Source organism: Halteromyces radiatus (assembly GCF_025201355.1).
Source record: "Halteromyces radiatus strain CBS 162.75 chromosome Unknown BX664scaffold_3, whole genome shotgun sequence".
Classification (NCBI taxonomy): domain Eukaryota; kingdom Fungi; phylum Mucoromycota; class Mucoromycetes; order Mucorales; family Cunninghamellaceae; genus Halteromyces; species Halteromyces radiatus.
Window position 1 is genome coordinate 2,584,089 of NW_026251689.1, and position 27,895 is coordinate 2,611,983.

General features: G+C 34.9%; 10 protein-coding genes across 10 annotated transcripts; 6 read left to right on the plus strand and 4 right to left on the minus strand.

Annotated features, from left to right (window-relative positions):
• Nucleotides 1–213: 213 nt before the first annotated feature.
• Nucleotides 214–1,318, plus strand: BX664DRAFT_329782 (uncharacterized protein). The gene is made up of 5 exons (XM_051544861.1): nt 214–308; nt 372–425; nt 548–701; nt 787–959; nt 1,032–1,318. Exons 1-5 carry the CDS (start codon nt 263–265, stop codon nt 1,163–1,165), a joined length of 561 nt encoding a protein of 186 aa, XP_051401919.1. The 5' UTR covers nt 214–262; the 3' UTR covers nt 1,166–1,318.
• BX664DRAFT_278455 (P-loop containing nucleoside triphosphate hydrolase protein) lies at nt 1,306–4,231 on the minus strand. The gene is made up of 7 exons (XM_051541405.1): nt 4,068–4,231; nt 3,886–3,998; nt 2,958–3,815; nt 1,982–2,873; nt 1,665–1,886; nt 1,560–1,616; nt 1,306–1,498 (listed from the first exon to the last, which is right to left on the minus strand). The coding sequence occupies exons 1-7, from the start codon at nt 4,188–4,190 to the stop codon at nt 1,364–1,366; spliced, it is 2,400 nt and encodes a 799-aa protein (XP_051401920.1). The 5' UTR covers nt 4,191–4,231; the 3' UTR covers nt 1,306–1,363.
• Nucleotides 4,232–5,214: 983 nt separating this feature from the next.
• On the plus strand, nt 5,215–6,542 carry BX664DRAFT_364963 (uncharacterized protein; the record flags this gene model as incomplete). Its single annotated transcript, XM_051548443.1, has 4 exons — nt 5,215–5,395; nt 5,496–6,039; nt 6,122–6,260; nt 6,369–6,542. 4 exons carry the CDS (start codon nt 5,215–5,217, stop codon nt 6,540–6,542), a joined length of 1,038 nt encoding a protein of 345 aa, XP_051401921.1.
• A 402-nt stretch (nt 6,543–6,944) lies between these two features.
• BX664DRAFT_108230 (uncharacterized protein) lies at nt 6,945–9,783 on the plus strand. Its single transcript, XM_051539690.1, has 8 exons — nt 6,945–7,115; nt 7,205–7,286; nt 7,367–7,712; nt 7,776–8,040; nt 8,115–8,261; nt 8,323–8,751; nt 8,831–8,968; nt 9,049–9,783. Exons 1-8 carry the CDS (start codon nt 6,993–6,995, stop codon nt 9,691–9,693), a joined length of 2,175 nt encoding a protein of 724 aa, XP_051401922.1. The 5' UTR covers nt 6,945–6,992; the 3' UTR covers nt 9,694–9,783.
• Nucleotides 9,784–10,265: 482 nt separating this feature from the next.
• On the plus strand, nt 10,266–12,238 carry BX664DRAFT_329787 (Metalloenzyme, LuxS/M16 peptidase-like protein). The gene is made up of 3 exons (XM_051544862.1): nt 10,266–10,429; nt 10,509–10,721; nt 10,800–12,238. The coding sequence occupies exons 1-3, from the start codon at nt 10,304–10,306 to the stop codon at nt 12,117–12,119; spliced, it is 1,659 nt and encodes a 552-aa protein (XP_051401923.1). The 5' UTR covers nt 10,266–10,303; the 3' UTR covers nt 12,120–12,238.
• A 944-nt stretch (nt 12,239–13,182) lies between these two features.
• Nucleotides 13,183–15,468, minus strand: BX664DRAFT_261358 (fungal-specific transcription factor domain-containing protein; the record flags this gene model as incomplete). The annotated part of the gene is made up of 2 exons (XM_051540675.1): nt 13,183–14,877; nt 14,947–15,468. 2 exons carry the CDS (start codon nt 15,466–15,468, stop codon nt 13,183–13,185), a joined length of 2,217 nt encoding a protein of 738 aa, XP_051401924.1.
• Nucleotides 15,469–16,748: 1,280 nt separating this feature from the next.
• On the plus strand, nt 16,749–19,781 carry BX664DRAFT_357918 (eukaryotic translation initiation factor 3 subunit 8 N-terminus-domain-containing protein). Its single transcript, XM_051547993.1, has 5 exons — nt 16,749–17,119; nt 17,198–17,439; nt 17,539–17,766; nt 17,837–18,346; nt 18,447–19,781. The coding sequence occupies exons 1-5, from the start codon at nt 16,804–16,806 to the stop codon at nt 19,560–19,562; spliced, it is 2,412 nt and encodes an 803-aa protein (XP_051401925.1). The 5' UTR covers nt 16,749–16,803; the 3' UTR covers nt 19,563–19,781.
• A 34-nt stretch (nt 19,782–19,815) lies between these two features.
• On the plus strand, nt 19,816–22,254 carry BX664DRAFT_329792 (Dor1-like family-domain-containing protein). Its single transcript, XM_051544863.1, has one exon. It carries the CDS (start codon nt 19,932–19,934, stop codon nt 22,134–22,136), a length of 2,205 nt encoding a protein of 734 aa, XP_051401926.1. The 5' UTR covers nt 19,816–19,931; the 3' UTR covers nt 22,137–22,254.
• Nucleotides 22,255–22,492: 238 nt separating this feature from the next.
• BX664DRAFT_384899 (cytidylate kinase) lies at nt 22,493–23,471 on the minus strand. The gene is made up of 2 exons (XM_051549208.1): nt 23,396–23,471; nt 22,493–23,290 (listed from the first exon to the last, which is right to left on the minus strand). Exons 1-2 carry the CDS (start codon nt 23,445–23,447, stop codon nt 22,638–22,640), a joined length of 705 nt encoding a protein of 234 aa, XP_051401927.1. The 5' UTR covers nt 23,448–23,471; the 3' UTR covers nt 22,493–22,637.
• A 102-nt stretch (nt 23,472–23,573) lies between these two features.
• On the minus strand, nt 23,574–27,568 carry BX664DRAFT_329795 (kinesin heavy chain). The gene is made up of 13 exons (XM_051544864.1): nt 27,386–27,568; nt 27,213–27,309; nt 27,050–27,123; nt 26,817–26,973; nt 26,592–26,735; nt 26,358–26,482; nt 26,202–26,306; nt 25,633–26,136; nt 25,235–25,576; nt 24,847–25,170; nt 24,635–24,784; nt 24,265–24,561; nt 23,574–24,171 (listed from the first exon to the last, which is right to left on the minus strand). Exons 1-13 carry the CDS (start codon nt 27,503–27,505, stop codon nt 23,821–23,823), a joined length of 2,790 nt encoding a protein of 929 aa, XP_051401928.1. The 5' UTR covers nt 27,506–27,568; the 3' UTR covers nt 23,574–23,820.
• Between the last annotated feature and the right edge of the window lie 327 nt (nt 27,569–27,895).

Consider the following 27,895-nt stretch of genomic DNA (forward strand, 5'->3'; position numbering starts at 1 on the left):
GATTATGTTTTATTATTTTTGGCCATTAACAAATAACATAATGGTCCCAGCGAATCAAGAACCTTTGAAGGACTCTCGGAAAACCATTAGAGTCAAACTGATCAATTTCCGTCCGCATAACTCTTTCCCCGCCTTTTTTTTTCTCACGCCTTATTTTTTAAAAAAAAAGTTGGTTTTTAATTTTTCTTTTGTTTCTTTCTCTCTTCTTTTTCTTTTTGACTATTTTCAAACTAATTTACATTCTTCTACTATATTATTCAACATGAATCGAAATGACGATGCTATTTTAGAACGTATCTTTAACCCAGGTAAGACAATAACATGATATTCTTTTTTTTTTTTTTGGTAACCTTATATTCTGTCTTTTATAGAAGTACAAGGACTCCCTCTTGATTCCGTATCACAGACTGTAGAGGATAATCCAGGTAAAAAAAAAAAAAAAAAGAAAAAGAAGAAAACGAGTTGTTGAGAAAGGATAACAAAAAAGATGGAGAGGCATATACTATCTCGATATCGGTATTGACTTTTTTTTTAATATATTTCTTAGTCAAGGTGATTGAACCAGAGTTGCTCAACAAGCTTAAATCCATGGAAAGACAAGCAGTAGATTTGGCAGAAAAGGATGATTTAGAAGGTGCATTGGAAATATTAAATCAATGTCTTGCTCTTGAAAAGGATTATGCATCTGCTTACAACAATAGGTAAAAAAAAAAAAAAAAAAAAATGGCATCATACATATAAGGAAAAAGAGGAGACACACACTCATCTTTGTTGATTATAACTTAGGGCTCAAATTTATCGATTAAGAAAAGATGATGATAAGGCATTGGAAGATCTCAGTAAAGTCATTGAATTAGGTCAAGGTCAGCCCAAAGTGTTACGTCAAGCTTATACACAACGTGCTATCATCAAACGACAACATGGGGATATGCAAGGTTCTCGAGCCGATTTTGAAATGGGTAATTTTAAAAAAAAAAATATGTAAAAATTCAGAAAACTAATCTTCCTTTTTTTTTTTTTTAAATGGATAGGTGCCAAACTTGGAAATCCTATTGCACGCAATATTGCTGTCAATGAAAACCCTTACGCCAAAATGTGTAATCAAGTCATGATGGAAATGATGGGTCGTGAAATGAAAGGAACTTCGGATCATGTTGAAAAATAAATAGATTCTTCTCCTTACCTTTTTATATTTATTACCATCTGTACAAAGTATATTCCCTTCTCCTCCTTCCCTACTTTTATCTTTTGTTTACCAAATAATAATAATAAAAAAAATACACACATTTAAATGAAATAAACATATAAAATAAAAAATGAATGCTTTATTATATAATACAATGAATATAAATGAATGACTATACTACAAACTACGATGTGCCTTTGCCCGATATGCCTTACATATTTTCAGTAACGGTTGTCCATAGGTTTCATATATTTGATCAGAGATCTCAGTTAGTTGAAGGAATTCCATAATACTGTTGGGTAATCGATTGGCCTAACACAATAAAAAAAAAATGAGTTGCATAAGAAACAAATTGATTTTTTTTTTTTTTTACCAGAGTATGTAATGTTGAATCATCTAATTTCGAATTGGGACCATGTTTCCTTGTTAACTATACAAATAGATTAGAAAAGATAAATTTCGCATATTTTGCTCTTACCTTTGTTCTTTCTACTTGTAAAGCTTGATAACAATCTCTTTTAATTATTTGTAAAACTGTGGATGACGTTGTTCTTGTTGTGGATGTAGGTGATGAAGCCGATGGTGCTGACGATGAAGCTGTTTCAGAGGATGCTGCTGTTGTTGATCTTACTTTTTCCTTTGTTTCAATATCGATCGTCACACTATTCCGAATGTTGGACAGTGATATATGGGGCCCAATCTATGTTCAAGAATAAAGAGAATAATAGGAGTCATCAATAAAACTATCCTTCTATTTCTTTTTCTTTTTAGAAAAAAAAGACGATGGTAACTTACAGAGATATATATTCTGGCAAACTTGTTTGATAATTTCGTCTTTTCCACTAGAATACCATCCAAAATCAGATAAATAAGAAGTCGTTCCACCGCAACTTTGTCCCGACCTGCTAGTTGTCCGTAACCATTGCATTGAGTATATCCTTTTTCCACAAGCGGCTTTGCCTGTGATCCCCGGCACATGTCTACAAGCTGTAATAATGTGACCTTGTCTCTACCCAATTGCTGTAAAAGAGTGATCACTGATTTGATTTCGTCTGGACTGAATGTGATTGAAGTAATTGTGGCAGTTGTTTCACAGCAGTGATCACACTGTTTTCGACAGAGTGCTTGGTCAAATGGTTCGTTAAAATGGGCCAGTAACAAAGAACGTCGACATTCAGTTTGATTTTCACAGTAACGTATCATGGCATTCAATTGTTCGTTTTCTCGTCGGTCAGATTGTCCTGATAGTTTCGTTCGATGAATCATCACGCGATGTGCTTGTGCATCGGAATACGTATAATACAAACGACAAATAGCTGGTTGTCCATCTCGGCCACCACGTCCTGTTTCTTGGTAATAGCCTTCGATGGTTGATGATAATGAATCATGAATCACATAACGAACATCGGCCTTGTCAATTCCCATACCAAATGCTATTGTTGCCACCATGACTTGAAATTTCCCACTTTGCCAATCTTGCTGTAACTTGAGCTTCATTGCACTTGAAACCGTAGAGTGATAATAATTGCTTTTGATACCGTGATCACAAAGTTCTTTCGCCAGTATCTCACATTGAGATTTGGTGTGACAGTACACGATTCCCGTAGCCGTTGGTCCAAATGATTTGATAAAGTCTCGCATGTCTTGACGATATTCTTTTGTACTTGTTTTTCGAATCACTTGGTAACTGAGATAGTAACATTATAATAGATGTAAGTATCATTCTTTTCTTTTTTTTTTTTTTTTTTTTTTGGTCGTAGTATTTACTTACATCAAGTTCGTTCGGTGAAAACTTTGTTTCAATACTTGACATCTTTCCATACATAAAGATTGGATAATATCCTTTTGCACTCGAGCAGTAGCTGTAGCTGTCAGGGCCATCCAGGGTACATCGGGAAACTTGGGCCTCAAGGAGCCAAGGAGAGAATATTCTGGACGAAAATCATGACCCCATTGTGAGACACAGTGAGCTTCATCCACCACGATTCTAGCCAAAAGGTTTCGTTGAGCCAAGGACGAGAGGGCTGATTGTAATTGGTAAGAATTTTGTATTTGTTCAGGTGTCGTATATAAAAGATGCATGGTGAGAGTCTGAGCTTCTAATTCATCAAAGATCCATTGTCGTCGAGCTGCTGGGACATCACTGTTCAAAAAGGTGGCTGCAATGCCCCGGCTTTTCACTAGTTGTACCACTTGATCATGCATCAAAGATAATAAAGGAGATATCACTACTGTCAAACCACGTCGGTTATGTCGTTGAATAATCGCAGGTAGCTGATAACATAAACTTTTTCCTCCACCAGTCGGCATTAATACAAACACGTCTTTTCCTGCCAAGGTAGCATTGATGGCTTCAAGTTGATTAGGTCGAAACGTCGTCAGTCGAAAACTTTGTTGAAGTGCCTTCAAAACGTCTCGTGACCACGGATAATTGCCTTGACTTTCTTTGCTTGCTGTTCTTGTCTGACTTGTTATGAGATGAGGACGTTTGGAAGATGGAGTTTCTCCAGTAGCATCATTCGTCCGTCGATAGGATGCTAGATTGGTGCTAGTTGTTGGTATTGATATTAAAGATTCTGCAGTGGCTATCCTTACTTGAAGTTGTTCCATTTTATCTAGGCACTTTGTTCTACAAAAAAAAAAAAAAAAAGTTAGCCATTGGACGTTGAATGCTTTTGTGCCTATGTCTATGCTTTTACCTCTTATCTGCCAATCTTCGCTTTTCTGCTGCGATACCAGTTTGTAATATATCGTTGTCAATGGTACACAATTCATCTTTAAGGTTTTGATACTGAACGTGGAGATCTTGAAGCTAAATAAGAACATATAGAAGAGTTAGTAAGTGCATAAACAAAGTCCAAGCTTTCAAAGGAAAACTTACTTCTGAATTCTGGTGGCTGGACCTTGATTTTCGTTTGGATGAACGTGTTTCTGTAGAATTGATAACCTCAGTTTCAGGTTCAGTAAGATCAATGACAGCAAATTGTTCCCTCCATGGAGTCATTAAAAAAAAAAAGACACGGAACAAGAAAAAAGAAAGGCACGATCGCGGGTTGGTGGGAAGAAAAGGGAAAAAAAAAAGGCGGGATACGAAAACTAGATATGAGAGTTTTTGGATAGTTTGTTCTTGACCATAAGTTCATAATAGATCAATTGATGACAATGAAAAAATTTTATTCAAATTTGATTCCAAATATTTTAGAATTATCATAAAAAAAAGAGAAATCTATTCTTGTAGAGAGAAAGAGAGAGAGAGAAAGTATAGTTGAATTGAATCAATTTGTTGCTGAGACTAAAATTGTAGTAAGGAGGATGGTTCTGGCCCAAATTGACTACAATTTATTTTATTCTTTTTTTTTTTATTTTATTTTTTGTTACTTTTATTCTTTCTATATATATTTCTTATTTGGTGCAACTTTGACTACCTCCTTCCGCCCCCTTGCAGCAGAAAGGGAAAACAAAACAACCAAAAATATATGTCTGACACCATTTCACCTCCTCGACCTCATCATTCTAGGTCATCTTCCATCTCCAAAAACACTCGAGCCCATTCTCATCAAAGGAAACCATCTACTAACTCTGCAACAACTAGTCATCTTTATCCTATTCAAGAAACACAATCTACTATGGGTGCTTATTCACCATCACTATCTTCTTCCTCTAAAAAACCAACATCCTCACGTATTACATCCTGGCGACATTATATCAACCTGATTCATATTAAAGTTAATAATATATTTGACCCATCACCTTCATTATCCTCTGGACCTCTTTTACCTCAAGATAAACATACAGCAGCATTTGGTGGTCCTGCAAAATCAACATCATCATCTGGTTGGATAGGTTCATTAGCAAGATCAACTCTTGTTCGATTCTTGATTCTATTATATGTCATCTTCTCCATCTTTTTATCTCTTCATCATCTTTGGTCTTGGTTTACTACTGAAAAACTTGATGCTCGTTTCAACGATAACTGGATCCCACAAAGAACTTATGATCAAGATAAACCATATTCTATGATGGATGATATGACACATGGTTTAAAGATGTCCAAACTCTTTGCAAAGGCAAATTATCAGTCGGCTGAATCTATCAAACCTTTTTGGCTCAAGGCTTCGGAAATACCACTCCACGATGATATCACCTTAATCACTGTGATTACTCCTGATACTTGGACTGAATTAGAGCGATTAGTTGATTATTGGAAAGGTAAAAAAAAAAAAAAAAAGAAAGATCATTTCATCAAAAAAAAAAAAAAACATTTGGCATAATGATAATAATGTTTTTATTATTATTTATGAATGGATAGGTCCTATTTCGGCAACATTACATACGAATAAGGATGAAAACACCATGACGACATTACGTGAAAAATATAACAACCATGCAGAATTACTAAAAAGAGTCGACATTCATCTATCAGAATCACCACAAGCTGGAATTTCTGTTCTTGTACCTCGCAATGCTGAACGCAATGTGGCTCGTCTATTCGCTCAAACGGAATATGTGATGGAAATGCCATCCAATATGGTACCTGCCACTGATCTTCGTCGTACATTGAATACCAACAAAGGAATGTTCGAAAATCTATTACGTGATGGTGATGTACTTGTGGTGCCTACATTTGGATTCCCTGAACAAGAAAGCACTGTATACAAACTTCCCTTCAGTAAATCTCGACTATTGGAACTCGTGGATGATGATAATATGTTCTTATTGGACAAACACTGGAAACCTAATACTGGTCCAACTGACTTGGATCTTTGGAAGACGGCTACTACTTTATATCCTGTGAGTCGTTATGATTTTCATTATGAACCTATAGTGATTGAAAGTAAAACTATTCAACCATGGTAAGTCAATTATAAAAAAAGAAAAGAACACTTTTTTTTTTTTTTTTACTTATACTAATCATCTATCCCTTTTTATTTGTAGGTGCGCTGAACGCTTTCTAGATAGTAGACCAGCTTGTCTTTTCTCAACGTACTTGAGTGGTGGTGATTTCTGGGTATTACCGGATGATTATGTCGTAGAATTACCTGAAACTGAAAAAAACAATCTCTCTGACTTTGATGTAAGTAGGATAATGAAAAAAGGAGAAACTATGTATCATTAGGGATGATGGCAGATGACTGATGATCTATTTTTTATTTATTTATTTATTTATTTTTTTTTTTGATAGCATGTCATTGAAAATCGGTTGTACGCTAAATTCTATTGGGAACAATGCGTTCATCATGCAAGACAATTGGATGCTCTTGGTCTCTGGAAAGGCAAACGATCTGAACATATCCGTACACAGTGTTCTCGTGTCATTCAAAATTGGGGTAAAGGGTTAATAGGAAAACCAGAATAGAAATAAGGTAGTTAGTTTATTGTCTTTTTCTTTCATCTACATATTTTATACGTATACACTATTTTTTTTTTTTATAAATAAAAAGTCAACTTTGTCATTGATGATTTCATCCATACTTGTTATTATTGTATTTACGGGAAGATCTAATACTTTATTGTTGAAATGACATATGAAAAAAAAAGATAAATTTGAGAATGAGTAACAATGATCAAGATTCATGCTCGATTTCTTCAGGTACAAGTAGTACCAGGTATGTGAGATTACCAGTCGCAGCAGTGAGTCAAACCACCTCAGTTACCCAATATGTGTGGCTTGGACAACAATCAGGGAAGAAAGTCGAACCTTTTTTAAGCTCCCTCCTTTTTTTTCCCTTCCTTTTTTTTTTTTTTTTTTTTATTTTTCTCCACTCTATTTTTTTTTTTCTATTATTATTATTATTATTCCCTTATAATGTCAGCATCTGTTGAACAAAAGATGGTCGATTTGAATATTAACGATAAGAAGCCTGCCGTTCCTAAAACTGAAAAGAAAGCCAAAAAGTCAAAAGGCGTTGAAGCAGAACATCCCTTGGAAGTAAGCATGATAAAAACACAATAATATATAAACGCATCTTTTTTTTGATGATTAAAATATTAATATATATATTTTTTCTTTTGTTTTAGATTTCTCCTGCTCCCGAATACTTACAACACCGCATTGACATGTTCGACCGTTTGAAGGCTGAATATGATGAATCCATCAAAAGTAAGTGATTGACTATTTGACAACTCTCTCTATGAGTTTGGTTCTAATTTTATTTATTTATTTATTTTTATTTTTGCCAGACAAACCTCGCGTCCCTATCAACATCACTTTACCTGATGGTACTGTCAAGGAAGGTATTTCTTGGGAAACCTCACCCATGTCTATTGCTCTCGGTATCTCCAAATCTCTTGCTGAACGTACTGTAATTGCCAAGGTGAATGGTGAAGTATGGGATTTGGAACGACCTTTTGAAGATTCTTGCCAAATGGAACTTTTGGACTTTGAACATCCTGAAGGAAAACGTGTATTCTGGCATTCTAGTGCTCATATGTTGGGTGAAGCTTGTGAACGTCATTATGGTTGTCATCTTTGTATTGGTCCCCCTCTTGAAGAAGGTTTCTATTACGAAATGGGTCTTAAGGATCGGTAAAGATATATATATATATTATATATGTTGCATTTATACTAATATATAAATATTATGAATAGTGTCGTTTCTCAAAATGATTATGCCAGTCTTGAAAAGTTGGTTGGTATGATCACCAAAGAAAAACAACCATTCGAACGATTGGAAATGTCAAAGGAAAATCTCTTGGAAATGTTCAAGCACAATCCTTACAAGGTTCATATCATCAATGACAAGATTCCCGATGGTACTTCTACCACTGTTTATCGTTGTGGTCCTTTGATTGATTTATGTAAGGGTCCTCATGTTCCTCATACTGGTCGTGTCAAGGCAATGTCTGTCACCAAGGTAAAAATATATATATAAGAAAAGGGTTTTGAAGAGGAAATGAAATTTAATGATTATTATTATATTATCCCTAGAATTCTGCCTCTTACTTTTTGGGTGATGCTAAAAACGATTCTCTTCAACGTTTGTATGGTATCTCTTTCCCTGATAAGAAGCAATTGACCGAATACAAAAAATTCATTGAAGAAGCTTCCAAGCGTGATCATCGTAAAATTGGTCGTGTAAGTGAATACAGAGAAAAAAAATTGGTTATATGGAATCTAATTCTATAGATGTTTATAGGAACAAGAACTTTTCTTCTTCCATGAATTATCTCCTGGTTCTGCTTTCATGCTTCCTCATGGTGCCCGTATCTACAATGCTCTTATGGATATGATCAAGGAACAATACCGTGTCCGTGGATTCACCGAAGTCATGACTCCAAATATGTTTAACCTCAAATTATGGAAACAATCTGGTCATGCTGCCAAGTATCAAGAAAATATGTTCTGTTTGGAAGTTGATAAGGAAGAATTTGCTTTGAAGCCCATGAACTGTCCTAGTCATTGTTTGATGTTCGGTCACAAGGAACGTAGTTATCGTGATTTGCCTGTACGTTTTGCTGATTTTGGTGTACTTCATCGTAATGAATTCTCAGGCGCTCTTTCTGGTTTGACTCGTGTCCGTCGTTTCCAACAAGATGATGCTCATATTTTCTGTCGTCAAGATCAGGTATACATATATATATATAATGAATGGAATGAATGTTTTAAACGATATTTTTTTATTTTTATTTTTTTTTTTTGTTCAGATCGATGAAGAAATGACGAACTGTTTTGAATTCATGAGTCATGTTTATGGTGTATTTGGATTTGAATTCCATTTGAAGCTCTCTACTCGTCCAGATAACTTTATTGGTGAAATTTCTGTGTGGGACAATGCTGAAAAGGTAAAAAAGAAACAAACGAAATAAAAAAAAAAATATGTGAAGTGTGACATTTGTTTTTGATATATATAAAAAAAAAATAGACTTTGGAAGCTGCACTTGTCCGATTTGCTGAAGAAAAAGGATTCACCTGGGAATTGAATGCTGGTGATGGTGCTTTCTATGGTCCCAAGATTGATATTGTGATCTCTGATGCTTTACGCCGCAAACATCAATGTGCCACCATCCAACTTGATTTCCAATTACCTGAGCGCTTTGAATTGGAATATCGTACTGAAAGCACCACCGATGATAAGAAATTGAGTCGACCTGTAATCATCCACCGTGCCATTCTAGGATCCGTTGAACGTATGATGGGTATCTTAATTGAACACTTTGGTGGTAAATTCCCCTTCTGGTTATCTCCTCGCCAAATCAGTGTGATCCCTGTGGCTGCTCCTTACTTTGATTATGCTGAAGAAATCGTTACTCGATTGACTGCTCTTGGTCTCTATGCCGATGCCGATCTTTCTGACAGCACCCTCAATAAGAAGATTAGAAACAGTGAAGTGTCTCATTACAACTTTATCTTTGTCGTTGGTGAAGAAGAACAAACTACCAAATCAGTCAATGTTCGCAACCGAGATGATGTTGGATCCAAACATAAGGGCAAGACCATTCCTTTGGAAGAAGTAATTGCTAGCGTTCTTGCTTTGAAGGAAAGCAAGAATTTGGAAAACAAACTCTAAAGTGTATGTGTGTGTGTATGTGTAGATTTATTAATCCGTTGTTGTTTTAGTTTAGTGTATATGATCTCTTTTTTTTTTTTAGTATAGTATTCGTATTTTTAGAAAATATGTGTTTGAAGTAAAGTATATTGACTTTATATATAAAAATTGGTTTTTCTGGATCTTCTCGAAATTCAATCATGATGTTGTATTTTTTTTTTTCTTACTGTTCATCATTCAAAGCATTATCACAAAATCATCACCATAAAATCATCATGCAATCATCCTTTACCATAAAGTATCCAGTTAACTACCATCCATTATTTTTACTCAGTCAACATAACATCTTTTCTTTAATTCTATCCCTTGCTATATGAATTCCCAATTTTACATCTTTCTGCGATCTTTCCATATCTGACCCACTTCATTTTCAAACCGGATCATTGCTTTAGCAGCCTGGTTATTCGGGTCCTGAAATATTGGAAAACAAGTCAAAATGGAACCAGCCAAAAGTCCTTTTCCCGATATTCTCCTGGACCTTTCTTTTTTTTTTTTTTTTTTTTTTTTTTTTTTTTTTTTTTTTTTGTGCTTTCCTTTCGTCCCTTTCTTTTTCTCCCTTTTGTCCGTTTTCATGTCATCTCGTCTTTTACAAACAACGACCCGTCAGGGACGTAATGTTTTTTCCTCTCTTACTAGAAACAATGGGTTTCCATCTTTATTGAAACGAACTGAAGCAACTATCAATTACAATCCAAAGGTATATCCAAAAACACACACATATCCTTGGTTTTTTTTTTATGACATATTTATTTATTTTATTTTATTTGGTTGAATAGGATTTGAATACATTACCAACTAAGACTCAAGAATATTCAAAAGCATCTACTGGACTTTGTAAAATCACCACTTTACCTAATGGTGTTCGTGTCGCATCGGAAAACACTCCAGGTCATTTTAGCGCAGTGGGTGTTTATGTGGATGCTGGTAGTCGATATGAAACAGCTGCTACTCGTGGTGTTAGTCATATTTTGGATCGTTTAGCTTTCAAGGTAATAAGTTAAGATCATGAATAATTAAAGTACTAATAGTCATGTATTTTTTTTTTTTTTTTTTTTTTTTGTCTATAGAGCACAGAACATCGAACAGCAGATCAAGTAGTGGGTGAATTGGAATCTTTAGGAGGCAATATCATGTGTTCCTCATCTCGCGAATCCATCATGTATCAATCAGCTATCTTTTCTCAAGACCTGGGTCGTGTATTGTCATTACTCTCCGATGTCATTTGTCATCCCAACATTGATCCTGCAGAAGTGGAAGAACAACGCATGACGGCATTATATGAAATTGAAGAAATCTGGTCCAAACCTGAAATGATTTTACCGGAAATCTTACATACTGTGGCATATCAAGGTAATACATTGGGCAATCCTTTACTCTGCCCACCTGAAAACTTGGCAGCAATGACTCCAGACTTGATCAAATCTTACATGAACACATGGTATCGACCCGAACGTATGGTGATTGCAGCTTGTGGTGCTCAACATGATCAAGTGGTGGATTTGGCTCTCAAATATTTTGGTGATATCCCAGTATCTTCTAAAGATGATATGCTTGATTCTGTGGTTACTCATGCTGAAGCTTTGAAACGACAACGTGTCATGGCCTCATCCAACAAACCTTCTTTGGTCTCATCTCTATTTGGTAACAAAGCAACGGATGCATCTACTCCTTACGATATTGCTACTCAACCTGCAAGATATACTGGTGGTACACAATTCTTGGAAACCGGACCTGAATCTCCATTGACGCAGGTGTATGTGGCATTTGAAGGTCTCTCGATTGATGATCAAGATATTTATGCATTGGCTACACTTCAAATTTTACTTGGTGGTGGTGGTTCCTTCTCGGCAGGTGGACCAGGAAAAGGAATGTATTCTCGTTTGTTCACCAATGTTCTGAATCAATATTACTGGGTGGAATCATGTCAATCATTCAATCATTGCTACACAGATTCTGGACTCTTTGGTATTGCAGGCTCATGTCCTCCTCAATATACCAACGCGATGGTGGAAGTGATTTGCCGGGAATTGGATCTAGTGGCACGAAGTGATGCCGGTCATTTCTCTGTTTCTGATGTAGAACTGAATCGGGCCAAGAATCAACTCAAGAGCTCTCTTTTAATGAATTTAGAAAGTCGTATGGTACAATTGGAAGATCTAGGAAGGCAAGTACAAGTCCATGGCAAGAAGACCGGTATTGACACCATGTTGGAAAATATCGATCGTGTCAATCTAGATGAACTTCGTCGTGTGGCAAGTCGTGTGGTTCGCGGTGCTGTCAGTGTTTCCAGTGGTGGTAGTGGCAAACCTACTTTTGTTCTTCAAGGCCATTTGACGGGTGTTGCTGATGTTTCCAAGGTGGCTGAAAAGTATGGCCTTGGTGCTTAAATCACCTCTCTCTCTCTCTTTTTCTTTCTTTTTACATAACTTCTTTTTTTTTTATTGATGACACACATCCCTCTCTTTACCTTTATAGTCTTTCTTTTATAGTTGTTTTTTTTTTTTTTGTAGTTTAGATTTTATAAATATCTTCATTTAGACATATTGTTTTGTTTTTGATTTTTTTTTAGGGCTCCTCTTTGTGTATAGCTTTTTATTAATATTACTTCTTTTTATTATCACCCTCATCAAAATGAAATAAAACTTCACAATCATTCTCTCATCTTTTTTTGATCATGTACTAGATGTATTTTTTTTTAGGGGAATCCATCAACATGGAAGAAAGAAAACCCGCCTACGATGTGTTTGTTCATGTATCATCCATTATTGCTTGTCAATCATTTTCTAATTAGATGATCTCTTCATATCTCACACGTCATTCATTCATACGTCCATTCATCCACATATCAACGTATCCTGTTGGCTATTTATAGTAATTAGCGAATCCAAACTACAGTGGTTGATTAAGTAAAAGGGTTGAATGGCTGCGTATGGATATTCTTATTTCCCTATTTTTTTTCTTTTTATGGGTCATTAAAAAAAATATTTGAAACCTTTGTGCTACTATGTCATCGAACTGAAAAAAAAAAAAAAGGAGATTGCCCCTATTATGAAATATTTTCTTTTTTTTTTTTTTTTGAGGTGATTAACCTATTATTGTATGTCGTCCTTTGACATTCCGGTAATAGGTAATAAAGAGGTTCAAATCTTTTGTAGTAAAGAGAAGTGTTTATTTTGTAAAGTCAAATAAAGTGTAATTAGATCTTACAAGTATAAATAATATAATATATAAAGTCTAAACTAAAATAAAAATAAATAGTAATCTGTACAAGAAAAGGAAAACCTAATCAGAAAAAAAAATTTTGGTTAGTGATCAGCGGGCATCATCTAAAAAGTTGAATTTTTTTTTTTTTCGTGTTCCATACCATCGGTTCTCTTAAAGGGGAATGTTTCACCCAATGTATCCACATGTTCGTTGCCATCGCCAAGACCTTCCCATGTGATTCAATTTTCATGGTTGTTGATGATGATTGCCATACCCTAGTAAGTAACTTTGAGCAGGATTGTTAGATAGTGGAAGTGATGACATTGAAGATGTTGTATTGCCTAATATGTCCATTTCCTTTTTAGCAATCGTTGATGATGATGATGATGACGATGATGTTGAAGATGGTGTTAAAGTGGTTGATGAAGATAGAGATGCTAAATGATGATGTTGTTGTTGTTGAGTAAATAAAGTGGATGGTGATGATGATGGAGTGTAAAAAGAAGGTACATGAGAGGAGGTGATATCATAAGAAGAAAGCAATGTCGCATGCTCTAAAGGTCTTGTTCCAGGTTGTAACGATGTGGGTGTAGAGACTCCTTGTGCAAAATATTGATTCCATTCTTCCGCATCCAAAGATGTTGGTACACCCCAGAAAGCTGTACCAAAAGGATCAAATTTTGCCGGTTGTTGTTGTTGTTGTTGTTGCTGTGTTGATTGTTCAGGTATGATTACACTACCAGGTGCAGCAAATGGATCCATATTCGATGTTGCTGTCATGGCTGACATGAACGTTTGTTGTTGGTTGTCATTGGGTGTGAGATAATTCGTCTCCATCTTGTCATTATCATTATCATTATCGCTTTTATAGTGAAGATCATTTGAATTTGATGATGATGATGATGATGACGATGATTGTGTGGTTGCTGGTATATCATTGTAAGATTCTATTGAAAGTTGTTCAGTCGTATTTGTACGTTCTTCTAACATAGTTGGTTCTGGAGAATTGGGAACCGCAATCGCAGGAGGTGGGCTTGCTGCTTTACTAAGTCGTCTAGGTACGTATTCATCACATTCCAAATTGATATCCCGTAATCCAGCTAGTTCACCAAGAATATTGCAACATCGGCTGGCATTCATCCATGTATGTTCCATTTCATCCAAAGCACGCATGATTTTGTTGACATTCACTTTGGCATCAAAAGCTGTATTGAATTCATCAGAGGAGGATGCCATTTTGATAAATATAATTCCAGCAGTAAAGGCAAAATAAACCGAGTAATTTACCACATACCGTATATGTTTTTCCCCTAGCATAATGTTAATGATGTTGAGAATAGATCTAGCACCGGACACACAAAGATCGTAGGAAGGAAGAGATAATTGAGATTCAACAGCCTGAGAAGGTCCAGGAATAAATGATCGATGAAGTAAGATCATGGTAGTATAATAGATCATATGAAGTTGTCCAATAGCGAGAGGAGGATCAGGTACAGTTTCACCTATTTCAGTATCCGGAAGTTTGTATTGTAAAGACGTTGGTAGATGAGAAAGCCATTCTGTTAGTTGTCGATGAAGTGTTTTGAGTACATGATCCACATGTTGACCAGATGTATGATGTCGAGCTTTTGCGTAGTAAATATTTTTCAAAACATGACCCAGTATATCACATAGTTTGATACAATGAATGAATGTGTCCAATATCCTAGGTCCAGGTTGATTCGTTTCTGTTTGTATTGGCTCATCATCATCCACAGATGGAAAAGGTACATCGATATCCCGTTCTTCAAAGCAAAGTGCACGTCCATAAATAGCAGTAGTCAATCGATCCACAATAAAACAACACCAAAAGACTCGTTTTCTTCTTTCTCGTTCTTCAGGAGGGATATTCCAATGTTCCGAATTTCGATGTAATCCAAGATCAAGAGCCATTCGAAAAGCCTAATTTAAAAAAAAAAAGAAAGAATATTAGTATTAAAGAAATACAATAGAAAATATTTCAAACCTTACCATTCCACAATAAAGCCATGCACGAGCAGATTTCATTGCACCTTGTTGATGACTTGACAATAAAAGAAGAGCTTGAACAGTTGATATTCGGGGTACATCGTAGTAATCATCCAGTAAACATTTTGCACGTTCAAAAAAAATATCACCTGCGGTGTCTTGTGAATTAGGATCAGATCGCACACGGACATCAGAAGAAAGACGGGAGGCAACAGCATAGATAGCATTCAGTAACAAGGGAGATAATGATTCATCCATATCATTAGAAGAGACTAATTGACGTTTGTAAAATAACGGGAGCAATGGATAAAAATGCTCAAAATAAAGTCGCACCAAATGTTCAGACAAGTCTTTGGGAGGTAATGCAAGGGGGTCAACATGATGATTAGATTTATCAGCGGAGGAAGAAAGTTTGTGCCCATAACCAGAAAAGTGGAAGACGCCATTTTGATAAGTACGACTGTTTTGAAGTAAATAGAATCCAGATGATCTTCCTAAATATCGTACATGACCACTTTCATCCATAGATAGTTGACCGTTACTATCACTGATAGAATCTGGACTGCTTGGAGAATCAAGTAAATCAGCTTGACTCTGTGTTGGACTATCACAAAGAGTAGTTGGTGATTTTCGTGGTGAATCTTCTATTTTATTGTCGTTATTGTTTACTGATGAATGATGTTGATAATTAGTAATAGTTGAGGATGGTGATGATGATAAATTGAATGAAGAATTGTCATTTTGGTCAGCTGCTGACATCGAATCTTGTTTCCGTCTTGTCGGTCTCGTTTTGATAATATCACCATTGGCTGTTTCTAAAGGAGAATTGAGTTCATCTAATAATTGCTTTGACCTAGGATCATCTTTAGCCAAGTTTCCCAATAAGGATTCTAACTTGTGTAATCTTGTTTCAATAGCTTCAATATAACCTTTAGGTGGACCACGCTATAGATCAGATAAAACAAAAAAAAAAAGATCATCAATAATCAGTAATTAGAATTATAAATATAAATATAATCAATAATGACTCACCTTTTTTGTTGCATCCTTGTAACTACATTCTAGGTTAAATGCTGTACAATTTCTACACATAGGAATGTGACCATCACACTTTATCTTTTTGCGTCGACAAAGGTCACTATAATATAAGGATATACAAACAAATATAATTTAGTCAAAACGTTATCTTCTTTTTCTTTCTTTTTTGGGAACATACCAAGCTCTACTGACTCTTTGACGTTTGCTAAGGTTAGACTCATCACCACTGTTGGGCATAGTGTGAATCAATGAAAGAGAAGTGCGAAGATAATGGATAAAGAGGAATGAGAACCAACCGTGTGTAAAGTATAAAAGAGCAGAATGTTGTACAATTGAAGCCTGTGATAAAGAGAAAGAGAGAGAGAGAATAAAAAAAAAAAAAGATTACAATAAAAAAAAAAGCAAAATTTATATGAAAAGACGGAGATTTAAAGTACTCCATTTTGTAACTTACTATTTCTATTCATTGCCAAACTGTAAACCCCCTTGATTCTCTCCTCATCCTATGACTATATCATTATATAAGATGAGACTTTAAAAAAAATACTTTGAATAGAAAGAATCATTCGTTTTATTAGATATTTCATCTTATTCTCCTTTTTTGGAAAGAGTAGAAATTCAAAGTTGCCCTTTACCCGAGGTCAACCAAGTGGCGCTGTGGTTTTCAACCCAGACGTGACTCGACAAAAGTTTTTGTTTTCTCACTTTGGGCGTAGTACATTCAAAACTTGAAATCCAAAAAAACTTATTTCCTTTTTTTTTTTTTTAACTGTTTCTTTTTTTTTTCTTTTCTTTCTTTCTTTTGTTATCTTTTTAATAACAATGTCTCGTTTCTTCCGGTCCACCTCTGATACCGAATCCGAAACTGATTCCTCTGATAACGAATCCTTCTACGATGAAGTCACTTCTGAAGAAGAAGAATCTGATGTTGAAGTTGAAGAAGAAGATCAACAAACTTCAAAAAAGTCACGGTTTTTGAAGGGTGGAGATTCTGAATCTGATATGGATAGTGATGAAGAATTTGGTCGAAAACGTCAAGTCAAGTCTCAAAAAGATAAACGTCTTGAAGATATGCATAGTGCTGCCAAGGCTATTGATAATGGTCGTAAAAATAACGATTGGACTCTCATCTCAAGTGGTATGGTTTATGATTTTGTTTTTTTTTTTTTTGTCGTGGTAATCAACTAACTTCCTTTATTTTCTTCTTATTATTTAGAATTCGATAAACTTTCAACTAGCATTAGCAAAGCCACGACTGGTTTCGATAAGATTGCTTTCCCCAAATTTTACATCAAAGTATTGGTCGAACTCGACGAACTCATTCAAGAAACCACTCAAAAAGACAAGGCCTCTAAGAAGAAGGTTAATCCTGCTAATGGTAAAGCAATGAATGCCACCAAGCTCAAGGTCAAAAAGATTAGCAAGCAATATGAAAGCATGATTGAACAATACAAGAAGGTATTAAAAAGGAAAAGCAAGACAATTTTTTAAAAGGACTTGTCATCAATATACTAATTATTCTACTATGTGTTATTATTTTATTCTATGTTCTAATAGGATCCTGAAGAATTCATGAAAGAAGATGAAGAACCATCCACTCCTGAACCTATCAAATCTGTCAAGAATGAAAGAAAACCTGTTATCAACGATATCTCTGCTGCTTCTTCTGCTGTTGTAGAGGATGGTTTTACTTCTGTTGGAAAAGGTGGTAAAGCAACTGCTGAAATTGATGATAAACCTGTTCTACTTCGTCTTCGTGAAGTTTTGGAAAGCAGAGGCAAAAAGGTAAATAATAGCAATGAGAAATATAAAATATTAAAACGAATGATCATTGATTTCTTCTTTTTTTTAATAGAACACTGATCGTGAAGAACAAACAAATATCTTGGAAGGTTTACTAGCTAGATCAAAATCATCTTTCCAAAAGATCTCTGTATTGTTGGCTTTGATTGCTTCTCGATTCGATCTTACTATTGGATCTACCTCTCATATGGATATCAAGACTTGGAAAGCAGTGGAAAAGGAAGTCAATTTGATTCTCAATATTATGGAATCTGAACCATCATTCATTGTATGCGAAGATGCTGAAGATTTAGATAATGATGATAAGGATGTGGTACCCGCCGCCGGTGAAATTATCAAACTTCGTGGATCTATTATTGGTTATATTGAACGTTTGGACGATGAATTTATCAAGACATTACAAGCAACTGATCCTCATACTCCTGATTATATTGATCGCCTTCGTGATGAACCTTCTTTGTATGCACTTTTGACTCGTTCCCAAGCCTACTTTGAAAAGCACAATTTGAATGAAAGTATTTCTCGTGTGATTGTTCGTCGCTTGGATCATTTGTATTACAAGGTATGTTTGTTTTATTTATAATGGGTTATATATATATATGTATATGTGTGTGTGTGCGTGTGTTCATCTTTTTTTTTTTATTTTTTTACATTATTTATAGCCCGAACAAGTGATTCGATCCATTGAAAAAGTGTCCAAGGATATGCTTCCTGCTGGAGTGGAATCCAAACTTATTGTTGCTGATGAGCCTTCTCAATTGATTCATGAATTGTGTGCTTATCTTTATAAACAATCTGCCTCGATGTTACGTACTCGTGCCATGCTTTGTCATGTTTTCCATTTTGCTCTACACAATCAATTCCACAAGGCTCGTGATATGTTACTCATGTCTCATCTTCAAGAATCTATTCATCAAGCTGATGTTGCTACTCAAATTCTTTACAATCGTGCTGTCGTTCAAATTGGTTTATCTGCATTCCGTCAAGGTCTCATCAAGGAAGCACATGCTTGTTTACAAGAAATTCAAGGTACTGGTCGTGCCAAGGAACTTCTTGCTCAAGGTATTCAACAAAATCGATATGGTCAACAACAACCTTCTCCTGAATTGGAACAACTTGAACGACAAAGACAATTACCTTTCCATATGCATATCAATTTGGAATTACTCGAATGTGTGTTTTTGACATGTTCTATGTTATTGGAAATTCCTGGACAAGCTCAAGCTGGACCCAACAATAAGAAATTCATCTCTCGACCTTTCCGCCGATTATTGGACTTTAATGAACGTCAAGCCTTTGCTGGTCCTCCTGAAAACACCAGGGATCATATCATGAGTGCTGCCAAAGCACTTGCTTCAGGTGAATGGGAACGTGCTAGAGATTATATTTTGGCCATCAAGGTCTGGGACTTGTTACCTGATACCGAATCCATCAAGGCTATGTTGGTACGCAAGATTCAAGAAGAAGGTTTACGTACTTTCCTTTTCACTTATGCTTCCTATTATTCCACCTTGGGTATGGCTCAATTATCTTCCATGTTTGATTTGCCAACTCAAACTATTGCTTCTATTATTGCCAAATTGATCTGGAATGAAGAACTTGCTGCTTCGTTGGATCAAGTTTCTCAATGTGTTGTGTTGCATCAAGTGGAATTATCTCGACTTCAAGAACTAGCTTTACAATTCTCAGAAAAGGCAGCTAACTTGGTGGATCAAAATGAACGATTAGCTACTCCTCCCAATCGAAATGAAAACCAACAACAAAAGGTCCAAAACTAGGTCATATCCTTTGTCATATATACACACACTTTTTCTTTTGTATTCAACCTTCTTTTGAAATATTTTTTTTTATACATACATTTATTTTGGGGCTAGCATCTCTATATTTTTGTTTCAATTTCACTCTTTTTTTTTATTATTATTTTATTTTTATTTTTATTTTTATTATATTCTCTCTCTCTCTCTCTCTCTCTCTCTTTGACAGAAAAGCATCCATCAAAAATCAATAAAAATATCATGTTTGCATGTTCACTTTTTTTTTTTTATCTTTTTCCCTATAAAAAAAAAAAACTTATCTTTTTAAAACTCCACCTCTTTTTCCCTTTCTTTTTCCTGTTCTTCTTTATTATATTATCATCATCACTAACAATGTCTATAGTCACTTCTTCTCCTTCCAATGATGATAATACTGGTTTATTACAACTACTTACTGAAGATTGGGATGATACCAAACGAACTCTGGTGAATGATTCAAAATGGACCAAGGATTATTTGACACGGTTGACATCTTTATCTCTTGAAGAACTTATACAAGAACCCTCTCTTTTACGATCGAATCAACAACAGTTACAACAAGAAGCACAACAACTAGCATTCACAGAATATCCTTCTTTTTTACATGCCGAATCTTGTCGACGAGGATTTGGCTCGACTTTGGATGATGTAGACCAACATTTGAATGAATTATTATCAGAAGCAGCGCCAGCTTTGCAGCAAGCTTGTGAAGCTTTTACAAGTCAGGCTAAAGATATTGTACAAGAACGCGCCAAAATGACAAGAGTATTGGAACATCAACTTGTACTGATGGATTTGATTGAACTACCACAACTGATGGATACATGTGTATGGAATGAATATTATGCTGAAGCCATGGATCTAGCTGCCCATGTACGTCTCCTTCAAGTTAGATATCCTTTACCGGTGATTCGTACCATACAAGAACAAGTACAACAATCATCTGACCTCATGTTGATTCAACTCGTGTCTCACTTACGTCAACCTATCAAACTTGCCGCTGCTATGAATGTGATTGGCTATCTACGACGTATGGATGCTTTCAACTCGGAAAATGAACTACGTGTGGTATTTTTACGGTGTCGTCATAGTTACTTGGAACAACGTTTGGAAAGAATCAAAAAGCCATTAGCAGATAATCCTACTACTATTGTCTCTTTATCATCACCTACAACAACAACAACAACAACAACAACAAGAACCACCTCAACTAATAGTCAGGAAACGTTTGATTATTTGAAACGTTATGTGGATGTGATGCGCGAACAGATGTTTGAAATGGCCACTCAATATATGTCTGTGTTCTCCAGCAAAGAAAATGATACACTTTTTGTTGATTATATGACTCATCTTGTTACACGAATGGAACACACATTAAAGGAGCATCTTGGTTATATCGACGATACTTCGGCGCTGGCGTCGTTACTGACTCAATTACAATACTGTGGAATGTCTTTGGGTCGTGTTGGATTGGATTTTCGACAATTATTTGTGGGTTTATTTGAAAAAGCGATGCAACCTTTGGTATTACGATTGACGGATCAAGCCACAACTTTACTATCAACTGACACTTTACAAGCATCTACTGAAGATCAAGTCCTTCCTAGTACTTGGCTCAATACAAATCATGGTGATGACCGCAGTTCAATGGAAAAGGATAATCACTCTCGACAGCAACATCCTTATCAACCTCCTCTTTTACTTGTCGATTATCCTTGTCTTGCTATTTTCACCAATGGGATTTTGACTGCCTTGAACGCTCTACGTCTTTTACCAGCTATTGGATCATTTTCTATCATGACACAACATTTAGATGCTTGTTTATTGGAAGTTGCTGGTGCTTTGAAACAGTATGCTGATCAAGTCACTGCTCAAGCTGGACATGAAGAAATCACTTTTGTGGAAATGTTTACTGCTGCCTATGTTCGTTGCTGTGTACCATTCTTACAGCGTTGCCTGATTGAAGGGATTTATGGTCGCTCCGTAGAAGACATGAACACTGCTACACAAGACATTCAACGACTATTACACAACTATCTTGTCACAACAACTGAGGATAAGAACAACGACCGTGGTGATGATGATGATGATGATGTAAAAAGGAATGGCGATGACACCAATAAAGATGAACAACAACAACATACGAACAACAATGATGATCTATTGACAGACACAGCGAAATTCCAAAATGAAGACAACCAAGCACTTGATGATGGGGAAACAAATGCGGAAAGTAAGGGAGAAAACGCCGAACAAAATGATCACAACGACAATGAACAACCATTAGAAAACGCGGATTCTTCTTCACTAGTTGAAGATCAACAACAAGAATTACCGAGCGACAATGGAATGGCATCACAAGAGCGATATAAACAAGATCGTAATGATGATAGCAAGAAGGAGGACATCGGTACCATGGATGATCAAATGAAACCACAACTTTGTAGCATCGATGATGCTTTCAAAAAGGATGACAACCATGAATCTAAGGACACACAACCGGTACTAGACGATTCTATCGAGGATGAGCCAAGCAATGATACACCATCAATACAATGACTGGCATTCTGGATCTCAAGACAAAACCTGTATATAATATTAGATTACCCCTCTCCCCATTTTTAGTTTAGTCTTTATCTTATTAGATCTGATTTAGAAATAATAAAAAGAAAAAAAGGAAATAAGAATGTTAGTGATATTTTTATCTAGTGTTGTTAGAAACAAATGAAGAAAATTGTTTTCTCTTTTCATAAAAGAGACAATGAATACTTGCTTTTTTTTTTTTTTTTTTTTTTTGTTCAGTGTGGTAAACCATCCATTACTACCAATATCCATTATCCATCATCTATAATCCATTCATCATCCATCGATACGCTACCAATAAAATAAAAATTTATTGTAAATCTATAAAGTTGGGAAGGAATGAAGCTACAGTAGAGTGACAAAAAGATGATATCTATAAATACATAAATATATATATATATGAAGAGAGGGATGATCCAAAGATGTACAAAAAGAAATGAGGAAGACCAAAAAGAGAAGGAGAATAAAAAAAAAATACTACTGTTGTTGTAATTTCTGATATACCCATTGTTGAATGGTAGCGACTTGTTGATCAATAGAAAGAAAACTTGTATCCAATTCGACAGCATCGATTGCCTTTTTAAGAGGGGAGATGGAACGAGTACGATCGGCTAGATCTCTTGCTTCAATGTCACGCATGATCTGATCCAGACTTTCTTTTTGTTGTTCTTGATACCGCCGTTGGGCACGGGCTTGAAGATCAGCGATCAAGAAGACCTTGAGTTCGGCTTGAGGTAAGACCACGGTACCAATATCACGACCATCCATCACCACACCTTGCACCGTACGACCTTCAAATGGAAACCCAGGATACCTTGCATCCACACTCGACGCCATGTGTTGTTGTTGTTGTTTCAATGCCTGACGGACCAAAGGATTAGACGCCACTGGACTAATGAGTCGTGTCACCGATGCTTGTCGCACTTGGCTTGTCACATCCTTGCCATTCACACTCACTTGTCCCAACGATGGAAACTCGATCGCTAACGATTGCGCTAATTGCCCTACTTTAGCCTGATCTTGCACATCCACTTGTTCTTCCATACAATGTACCGTCACTGCTCGAAACATGGCTCCTGAATCAATGTATCGAAACTTGAATAACTTTGCGAGTTGTTTGGCCGTCGTACCTATAAGAAAAAAAGAAAGAAAGAAAAAAAAGAAGACAATGGATGAGACCTATGTTAATGTTTCTTATACCTTTCTTTTTTCTTTTTTTTTTGAGATCCATTTACTTTTCCCAGAAGCAGCTGGTCCATCAATGGCAATACGGAATAATTGTGACATTTACAGGAAAAAAAAAAAGAAAAGAAAAGAAAAGAAACGAAAAAAGAAGCGGAAGATGAAATGGAGAAACCAAGACAAGAGTTTATTGAAGATTGTTGTATACACAAGGAAAAGAACAAAAAAAAAAAAAAAGATTTTTTTTTCCAAATAAAATACGATAATATCAACCAAAAGATTGGTGATAAATAAAAATAAATAACTAGAAGAAGAAGAAGAAGAAAATTGGGGAATATATATGTATATATAATGGGGAGAAAACAATTTGTTATATAAGGCAGATAGATATATAAAAGGGGTAGTAATAAAAATAATATAAAAAAATCAAAAAAAAAACAAAGTAATAATAATAATAATAATAAAAAATATCTTCTACTTAACGACCATTTATAAATCCAGGAATCCAAGAAGATCGTTTATCACGTTTGTCAGTGGGAGAAGTAGGTATATCATTGCCATTTTCAACTGCAGCTCCACCACGTAAAGGTTTGGCAATACGACCAAAGTTCAAAGCAGCCATTGAATTTTGAGATTTTTGAGTTCGAGCTTGTTCCAATCTTTCTCTTACTGCTTGAATTTGTGCTTCGAATTTTTGATTTTGACTGATCAATTTTTCTTGAGCATCTTGTAATAAGGTTTCCAGACTTTGAATACGTTCATTTCGAGCAATCAATTTACGTTCTGCTACTGCCACTTCTTTCTTGAGGGATGCATTTTGTTCAACCAACTACATCATAAATATATATATATATATATATATATTAGTTTTTGTTTTTATACAGATATGCTTTTTTTTTATATCATCATCATCATTGATTACCTGCTTTTGAACATTAGTTAATTGTTCCAAATTACGTTCCAAGAAAGCCATCTTCTTTTGTTGAGCCTTATTGTTGCTTGCACGTAATACACTGTTATATTGTTCCCGAGTTTCATCCAAAGACATTTCCAAATCCACCACCTTTTCACATCGTTGTTGAAGATCACGCATCAGTGCTTTCTTCATCACTTCAAATTCAGCTAATTGATTGGCCATGGTCTTGCGCATACGTTCCAAGTCCTTTTCACGTTCGGAAAGATCATTTTGAGCTTCATTGGGTTGTTCAGATAAAGCAGCCTAATCATCCAAAAAAAAAAAAAAAAAAAAATGAATCATTCATCATTCTATCTCTATTTTTATATATATATACCTGGAGTTGATCATTGGCTGTTTTGAGATCAGCTAATGCACTACTAAGTTTTTGATGACTTTCAGTCTTTCGATCCAATTCCTTCTTGAGTTCATCAATTTCTTTTTGTTGCATTTCACGTTTGGCATTATATTGAGTTTCAAGTTTGCCCTGTAGATAAAACTGTCAATCTTTTTTTTTTCTCTCTTTTTTTTTTTTATTTTTTATTTTACCTTGAGAGTTGAAATTGTTTCAGCAATATCTACATTCTTTTGTACTTGAGCTTCTTCTTCAGCAATCGTCTTGTCCAAAAGTTCTTCGTATTCGACTTCAAGACTTCCCAAACGAGCTTCCAAATCAGATTTCTTCTTATCCAAAGCATCCTTTTCATATGTCAAGTCTTCAATAGATTTGGAGTGTTGATCTAATAATACTTTGGATTCGGCAAGTTCTCGTCTTAAAGAAACCAATTCTTCAATAGTAAGAGATCCATTGGTATCACCATCCAGTTTGTTAAGTGCATCCCTAATTTGTCGTTCCTTTTCATTGATTTCACCCTATGTATGAAGAAAAGATTAAAAAAAATTTATCATTTAAATTCATAAAAAAAAAAAAACTTACAGAGGGATCAAAACCAGACATCATTTGAGCCATTTTTTCAGCCTTCTTCTTTTCTTTTTCATCATCAGTGGCATCTTTGTGAGAAAGACGCATTTCAGAAAGATTTCGCTTGAGTTCTTCTAATTCTGCCATAAGATCTTGATTGGATTCCTTCAAAGAGTCGACAGTGATGGCATTTTCTTTACTTTCGTAAGAGATCTTTTGTAATTGAAGTCGTAATTCGGTGAGTTCTGTTGTCATTTGTTGATTTTCCTTGGTCACCAATTGTTCTTGATCTTTATAATAAGTCATTTCTTCCTTGAGAGATTCTAATAATTTTTCACGATTTGCCAATTCAGTTTCCTATAATAATAAATAGAATGAGAAAATGATATGAATAGATGTATTTTTTTTTTTACCTTTTCAGCAATTTGATCCATAAGTTCATTTTCACGTTTGAGTAGTTCATCTCGTTCATCTTTTTCCAAAACAATAGCAGGAGTGGTTGGTCTTGAAGTATCATCAGAGATAGGACTCTTGAAACCAGGAGCAGGAGGAAGAGCATTAAAGTCACCTTTTGTCACTTTATCCATTGTCACCCATTTTTCTTCAGGAACAGTACCACCACTACGCCAAACATTGACTTCGCCTTCCAATGCTGAGATATAAGTTTGAAAAGTGATGGTTTCAGATTTGACACGTTTCAATAAAGCCTTAAGTTCAGCAGGAGATAGATCAGCATTAACTTTAGCCTTGTTGGTGATGGTCTTGGCACGCATACCGAATCGTAAAGTAGAAAGAGTTTCTTGTTCATTGTAAGAAGAAGGTGAACAATTGATGATTAAAGTAGTACGAGAGTTACCACCCAAAGATTCTTGTAAGATACGAGTTAATTTGGAATCACGATAGGGCACATGGCTTGACTAGAAATAATAAAGTAAATCAAAAAAAAAAGAGAATATATATATAGAGAGATATGATGTTTTACCTTTCCATCAGTTAAAGAATAAATGACCATTCCCAAAGCTGTTAAAGACTTGTTAATTTTCTTTGCTTCTTCTAAAGTTTGACCAGTAGCACCAGTTTTGCCAACCTAATCATGAAGATAATAAATAAATTTGTTTCAAGTTTATATATATATTACCTTTTCAGAACCAGCAAGATCCACTAAGTAAAGTTTCCCACTTTTAGCAGCACCAGTATCAACATTCTTTTGAGTAATAGTAATGACAACAATAGAATGAGAACGAGAACTTTCAGCATTCATATCTAATAAAAAGAAGATAATATATATATTAGTAATAATAATTTAAAAAAATCAATTTTAGATGAGACACACAACTGATCAAAACATATAATAAATAATGTCACGACTTACTTGTACTTGCAACCACACGATTATTACTACCACGTCGCATGACTTCATATACTTCTTCAGATGAACCAACATAGATTTCCAATAAATCCTTAACGTAAACACCTTTTGTTTTATCTTCATGAATAGCCAAATTATCATTACTTGCTATAAATTTATTTTTATTTTATTTAAAGAAGAGAGATTAGTTATTTAATAAATAATATTTATTATTTTTGATTTACTTACGATTCAAAAGATCTCTCACTTTTTCCATATAGATTTCCATATAAGAAGCTTTGACTGTAAATTCCATATTGCTAGGTGCCGCCATAATACTATCAAAGATTTGTGTAATAATACGAGGAATAATACCTTTGGTTTTTTCATCTCCAATATCTGCACCCTAAAAAGAAAATTATTTTATTTTTTAGTAAATGATAGATAAATCTTTTTTTTTTTTTTTTTTTTTTTTTTTTTACCATCATGGTGAAAGTTTTCCCTGAACCAGTTTGACCATAAGCAAAAACAGTACCATTATAACCAGCAACCACATCTAAAAAGAAAAAGAAAAAAAAAACATATCATCAATTTAATAACGCGATATTTTATTATTTTCTATTTTTTTTTTTTTATTTATTTTACCATCAACAATGGATTTAATAGAATAATCAAATACATCCTTTTGGGGGGTTTCCATTCCAAATACTTTATCAAAAGCAAAACTTCCAGTAAATTCACCCTATATTGAAATATAATAAAAAAGTAATTAGTATATATAATATAATATTGATAAGGTATTTCTTCTTGTTTCTTACCTTGATACCAACTTGAGTACCTTCTTCATTAATATCAATGATAGGTTGACCACCTTCTCTTATTTCAAGAGAGTTTTGTGGTCTAAAACGACACACAACCTTTATATTATTTCCAGACATTTAATACAAAAAACAAAAGTTGTATGGATATATTACGTAGATGTAAAGGTAAAGAGAGAAAAAAAAAAAAAAAAAAAGGAAAAAAAAAAAGAGGGGGTGAAGGAGGAAGAGTGACAAAAAAAAAAAAAGGTTCTTGTGCCACGAAGATAGGCTCCGTCATTGAGACTCAAATCGCGCTTCTTTTTTTTTTTTGTATCTATTATCACTATACATATACTGAATAGTCAACTTGTAAAAATATTTTTAAATATAACTAGATGATTGATGAATGATTTTCGTTTGTTTTATATCATATTAATAAGTAATAATGAAAAAAAACATAACATAAAAAATAAAAAAAAAACCATATCATGTGAACCAAGTCAAAAAAGTCCGACTTCAAGGCACCAT

Coding starts and splice junctions, on each gene's coding strand:
- BX664DRAFT_384899 (XM_051549208.1), bottom strand. CDS start 23,447: ATGTCACAATTATTCCGTATTGCCATTGATGGACCAGCTGCTTCTGGG. Junction 23,291..23,395: donor ACCAGCTGCTTCTGGGAAAA/GTAAATGGATCT, acceptor TTTTTCTTATAG/GTACGACGGCCAAACAACTC.
- BX664DRAFT_278455 (XM_051541405.1), bottom strand. CDS start 4,190: ATGACTCCATGGAGGGAACAATTTGCTGTCATTGATCTTACTGAACCT. Junction 3,999..4,067: donor CCAGCCACCAGAATTCAGAA/GTAAGTTTTCCT, acceptor GTTCTTATTTAG/CTTCAAGATCTCCACGTTCA. Junction 1,499..1,559: donor ATTCAACATTACATACTCTG/GTAAAAAAAAAA, acceptor TTATTGTGTTAG/GCCAATCGATTACCCAACAG.
- BX664DRAFT_329787 (XM_051544862.1), top strand. CDS start 10,304: ATGTCATCTCGTCTTTTACAAACAACGACCCGTCAGGGACGTAATGTT. Junction 10,430..10,508: donor CTATCAATTACAATCCAAAG/GTATATCCAAAA, acceptor TTGGTTGAATAG/GATTTGAATACATTACCAAC. Junction 10,722..10,799: donor TGGATCGTTTAGCTTTCAAG/GTAATAAGTTAA, acceptor TTTTGTCTATAG/AGCACAGAACATCGAACAGC.
- BX664DRAFT_329782 (XM_051544861.1), top strand. CDS start 263: ATGAATCGAAATGACGATGCTATTTTAGAACGTATCTTTAACCCAG. Junction 309..371: donor AGAACGTATCTTTAACCCAG/GTAAGACAATAA, acceptor TGTCTTTTATAG/AAGTACAAGGACTCCCTCTT. Junction 702..786: donor GCATCTGCTTACAACAATAG/GTAAAAAAAAAA, acceptor ATTATAACTTAG/GGCTCAAATTTATCGATTAA.
- BX664DRAFT_329792 (XM_051544863.1), top strand. CDS start 19,932: ATGTCTATAGTCACTTCTTCTCCTTCCAATGATGATAATACTGGTTTA.
- BX664DRAFT_357918 (XM_051547993.1), top strand. CDS start 16,804: ATGTCTCGTTTCTTCCGGTCCACCTCTGATACCGAATCCGAAACTGAT. Junction 17,120..17,197: donor TTGGACTCTCATCTCAAGTG/GTATGGTTTATG, acceptor CTTATTATTTAG/AATTCGATAAACTTTCAACT. Junction 18,347..18,446: donor TGGATCATTTGTATTACAAG/GTATGTTTGTTT, acceptor CATTATTTATAG/CCCGAACAAGTGATTCGATC.
- BX664DRAFT_108230 (XM_051539690.1), top strand. CDS start 6,993: ATGTCAGCATCTGTTGAACAAAAGATGGTCGATTTGAATATTAACGAT. Junction 7,287..7,366: donor ATATGATGAATCCATCAAAA/GTAAGTGATTGA, acceptor TATTTTTGCCAG/ACAAACCTCGCGTCCCTATC. Junction 8,041..8,114: donor AGGCAATGTCTGTCACCAAG/GTAAAAATATAT, acceptor TATTATCCCTAG/AATTCTGCCTCTTACTTTTT.
- BX664DRAFT_329795 (XM_051544864.1), bottom strand. CDS start 27,505: ATGTCTGGAAATAATATAAAGGTTGTGTGTCGTTTTAGACCACAAAAC. Junction 27,310..27,385: donor GTACTCAAGTTGGTATCAAG/GTAAGAAACAAG, acceptor ATTTCAATATAG/GGTGAATTTACTGGAAGTTT. Junction 25,171..25,234: donor TGTCTGGTTTTGATCCCTCT/GTAAGTTTTTTT, acceptor CTTCATACATAG/GGTGAAATCAATGAAAAGGA.